The sequence below is a fragment of the Rutidosis leptorrhynchoides genome, chromosome 1, assembly GCF_046630445.1.
Source record: "Rutidosis leptorrhynchoides isolate AG116_Rl617_1_P2 chromosome 1, CSIRO_AGI_Rlap_v1, whole genome shotgun sequence".
NCBI classification, from domain to species: domain Eukaryota; kingdom Viridiplantae; phylum Streptophyta; class Magnoliopsida; order Asterales; family Asteraceae; genus Rutidosis; species Rutidosis leptorrhynchoides.
In genome coordinates this window covers 31,790,001-31,794,375 of record NC_092333.1, presented here as the reverse complement: position 1 = coordinate 31,794,375, position 4,375 = coordinate 31,790,001, and the positions used below count along the sequence as shown (strand labels likewise).

At 41.7% G+C, this 4,375-nt stretch overlaps 2 protein-coding genes across 2 annotated transcripts in view; both read left to right on the top strand.

Moving 5' to 3' along the window:
* The first annotated feature begins 760 nt into the window (after positions 1 to 760).
* On the top strand, positions 761 to 2,002 carry LOC139854991 (uncharacterized). Its single transcript, XM_071844267.1, has 2 exons — positions 761 to 899; positions 975 to 2,002. Exons 1-2 carry the CDS (start codon positions 761 to 763, stop codon positions 2,000 to 2,002), a joined length of 1,167 nt encoding a protein of 388 aa, XP_071700368.1.
* Positions 2,003 to 2,146: 144 nt separating this feature from the next.
* The window catches only part of LOC139854930 (uncharacterized), a 15,182-nt gene continuing 12,953 nt past the window's right edge, over positions 2,147 to 4,375 (top strand). Inside the window, exon 1 of the mRNA XM_071844221.1 lies at positions 2,147 to 3,844. Coding sequence (XP_071700322.1) covers positions 2,147 to 3,844 — 1,698 coding nt within the window. The remainder of the gene's footprint in view (positions 3,845 to 4,375) is intronic.

Sequence of the window (4,375 nt, the reverse complement as noted above, 5' to 3'; positions counted from 1 at the left end):
GGTTGACACTTTAAAGCATGTTTATTCTCAGGTACGAAAGAAATCTTCCGCTGTGCATTTGCTCATCTTAAAGATATTACTTGGAGTCATTCATGACATATTTCAAAAAATGTTGCATTCGAGTCGTTGAGTTCATCAAGATTATTATTAAGTCAATTATAGTAGGATATATTACGAAATAGTATGCATGTTGTCAACTTTTGATGTAATGAAAGATTGTCTTTTCAAAAACGAATGCAATGTTTGTAAAATGTATCATATAGAGGTCAAGTACCTCCCGATGTAATCAACTGTTGTGAATCGTTTATAATTGATATGGACTTCGTCCGGATGGATTAGGACGGGTCTTGACAGCAACCCTCGGGATCAGCAAAGTTTGTTACAATCATGAAAGAGATATGTGCTATGTCACCATCCCCTCATAACATCTATAAATACATAAACGAGATCATTCATTCAACAACACTGGATGCATTAATGTTACTCTGCCGAAATTAATTACGATAACATATCTCCAGTTGATAACAGAACTCCGATTAAGATTCCGGTCATCATCGGAGTTAATCCTCACTTTAAGATATTAACTTATTCGATTCCGATCGAATAAGGTTGAATCCATTGATTGTTTTACGTCCTTGAATCCAAATTTCAAATCGGGGTTCACACAATTATTGGAGTTAAAACATTCGACCCACTTTTTTCTCAAATTAAGCACTCAAACACGAAATCTATTTAACAATTACGATTTTGGTTTGATCAAATGGTGCTATCTAACAGTACGAGATTAATCACTCCTCACCCGAGTGAGCTAGACGATGAGGAAGAAAGCCCAAATCATGCAGCTAAGGCTGATGTATACATGATTAACCCATGGGGTATTAGGCAACGACGAAAAGCAGGTGCGTTAGATGAATGGAAACACGAACCAATCATCTTCCCATAGTTATTTAGTATTAATCCTTCCTCCGTCCCAGTTGTCATTCGGGCACACATCTCTAATTGCCAAATCGGACAAATATACACTAACACTGGTGCCGGAGCGGAGGTCATGTTTGAACACTGCTTCTTGCAGTTACCGGAAAGCATTCGCCGGCAAAAGAAAACGGAAACCTCACCATTAGCAGGTTTCAACAGTACCGCAACCTGGCCGGTAGGCTCCATAACGTTGGAAGTTGTACTAGGGAAATTATCTTTTCAAAGCACCGCGGATTTAGAATTCTCTCTCGTCAAAACAAACTCACGGTACAACGTAATTATTGGACGTAATGCCGTGCAAAAATTCGGAGCAGTTACATCCACAGTACATGGCATGCTTAAATTCCCAACCCCCGCCGACATAGCAACAATCCGGACACAAGAGCTGGAGTCGGTTGAGTGCTTGCAGATATTAAAAGGTACATATGACATCATAGTTTACGATGACGGCTATGTGTCACCAAATCCTAAATATCCGGAACAACGAATCCAGATTGGCACAAATCTGAGCGCCAACACAAAGGATACACTCTACAAACTTCTAGCAGCAAACATTGACGTCTTTGTATGGGAGCCATCCGACATGACCAGAGTTCCACGAGAGATAGCACAACACCGGCTAAACGTGAACCCAAACATCACGCCGGTCATCCAGAAGAAAAGAGCAATGGCATTAGAACGAAGCAAATTCCTAGATGACGAGGTACAACGCCTAGTCGACGCCGGAATAATGAATAAAGTGAAATATCAGACATGGGTAGCCAATCCCGTGATGGTAAAAAAGGCGGACGGTTCTTGGCGCATGTGTGTCGACTACAAAGACATCAACAAAGCTTGCCCAAAAGACAACTATCCCTTGCCGGAAATCGACTGGATATCAAATCTCTCGTGGGTTTCAGGTTCAAGAGCTTCCTGGATGCGTACAGAGGCTACCAGCAAATACCAATGGCAGAAGTCGATGAGGAAAAAACTGCATTCTTCACAAATAAAGGCATCTTCTGTTATACCAAAATGCCATTCGGATTAAAGAACGCCGGAGCAACGTACCAACACGTAATAGACAAGACAAAACATCGAAGCATACGTGGATGATATTGTGATCAAAAGTAAATCAGAAGAACATATGATCTTAGATATCATCAAAACATTCGGGTCACTATGCAAAATCAATATGAAACTAAATCCATCAAAATGCTCTTTCGGGATGAAAGAAGGTAGGTTCTTAGGGTTCATGTTTACCCCGAGAGGAATCAAAGCGAACCCGAAGAAAATTCAAGCAATCGAAAACATGCAATCGCCAAGGAACAAAAAAGATGTACAAAGCCTAAATGGGAAGCTAGCGGCACTAACACGATTCCTGTCACGGACTGCTGACAGATCCCCACCTTTCTTCCAAACATTAAAGGGATGCTTGAACAAGAAAGATTTCGTCTGGATGGAGGACGTCGAGAAAGCCTTCCAGGATATGAAGGCATTTCTAAAAGAACTGCCCACACTAACGGCACAAATACTGGGAGAAACCCTTATGGTATACCTTTCCGCCTCCTCCGAGGCAATAAGCTCGGTGCTAATCGCCGACATGGGTAAAACTCAAATGCCGGTATACTTCGTAAGCAAATTATTACAAAACGGAGAAGTAAACTACCCTGCCATGGAAAAGTTAATCTATGCTCTAGTGCACACGGCTAGGCAGTTACAGAGATATTTCCAGGCACATCTGATACAGGTCCTCATGGACCAAACAATCAGACACGTCCTGACATGGCCGGAAATCTCCGGCAGGATGGCAAAATGGGCAATTGAACTCGGCGAGCATGAAATAAGCTTTCTCTCAAGAAATTTCGTCAAGGGCCAAGTTATAGCCGACTTCCTGGTAGAACTCCCCGGTGATACGATCAAACAAGGCAAAACTCTCGTCACAAGAAGGGACACGGATGAATTCTGGGAACTATACACAGACGGGGCATCCAGCGAGGAAGGAGCCGGCATAGGCCTACACCTTGTATCCCCAAACGGAGAAGAAATAACCTACGCTATCCGCCTAAAGTTCGTCGCCTCAAATAATGAGGCCGAGGACGAAGCCCTGATAACCGGATTACGTTTGGCAAAAAGTATCGATGTACAACAGTTCACGGCTTACGTCGACTCGCAACTCGTAGCAAGCCAACTAAATGGCAGTTTCGAAGCAAGGGACACGTCGATGCAAAAATACCTAGAGCTCGCAAAGACGCTAGTCAAAAACTTTGTAGCATTCGAAGTTAAGAAAATACCCCTTAACCGCAACAAGAAAGCAGATGCTTTGAGCAAGCTTGTCTCCTTGTTATATGACCACTTCACCAAAAAAGTTGTGGTGAAAGTACTGGAAAGAAAGTCAACTGACGAGGATACCCTCATGGCAACAGTCACAGTAGAAGAAAATTGTTGGATGACACCTTTCATACAATACCTTGCCGGGAGTAACCTTCCAGAAGACAAGCTACAAGCTCGTAGGATACGGATGCGAGCACCAATGTATCACTTCAAAGATGGCATCCTGTACAGGAAATCATTCACAGAGCCATATTTAAGATGCGTTGGGCCGACGCAGGCAAAAGAAATCGTACAAGAAATGCACGAAGGGGCCTACTCGACACACTCCGGCTACGGAACAATAGTCAGTAGGATCAAAAGAATGGGTTATTTCTGGCCACACATGTACCGAGATACATACAACCTGATCGTAAACTGTGAGGCATGTCAAATACATGCTCTCATCAATAGATCTCCTCGGCGTAACATGGTTCCAATACACGCCGCTTGGCCATTCTGCAAATGGGGAATTGACATCGTTGGTCCGTTCCCTAGAGGTATCGAAAATGTCAAATTCCTGGTCGTCGCAATTGAAATGCCCCGTCCTAATCCATCTGGACGAATACATTACATTTGGTTACATCGCGAGGTATTTGACCTCTATATGATATATTTTACAAACATTGCATTCATTTTTAAAAGCAAATCTTTCTTTACATCGAAAGTTGACAGCATGCATACCATTTTATAATATATCCACTATAATTAACTTTATAATAATCTTGATGAACTCAACGACTCGAATGCAACGTCTTTTGAAATATGTCATGAATGACTCCAAGTAATATCTTTAAAATGAGCAAATGCACAGCGGAAGATTTCTTTCATACCTGAGAATAAACATGCTTTAAAGTGTCAACCAAAAGGTTGGTGAGTTCATTAGTTTATCATAAACAATCATTTCTATTATTTTAATAGACCACAAGATTTCATTTTTCATAAACATCATCCTCATATCAGGCATTTCGCAAACCCGCATATAGATAAAAATCATTCATATGGTGAACACCTGGTAACCGACATTAACAAGATGCATATAGAGTATCCCCAT

Coding starts and splice junctions, on each gene's coding strand:
- LOC139854991 (XM_071844267.1), top strand. CDS start 761: ATGGTGCTATCTAACAGTACGAGATTAATCACTCCTCACCCGAGTGAG. Junction 900..974: donor TAGGCAACGACGAAAAGCAG/GTGCGTTAGATG, acceptor CCTCCGTCCCAG/TTGTCATTCGGGCACACATC.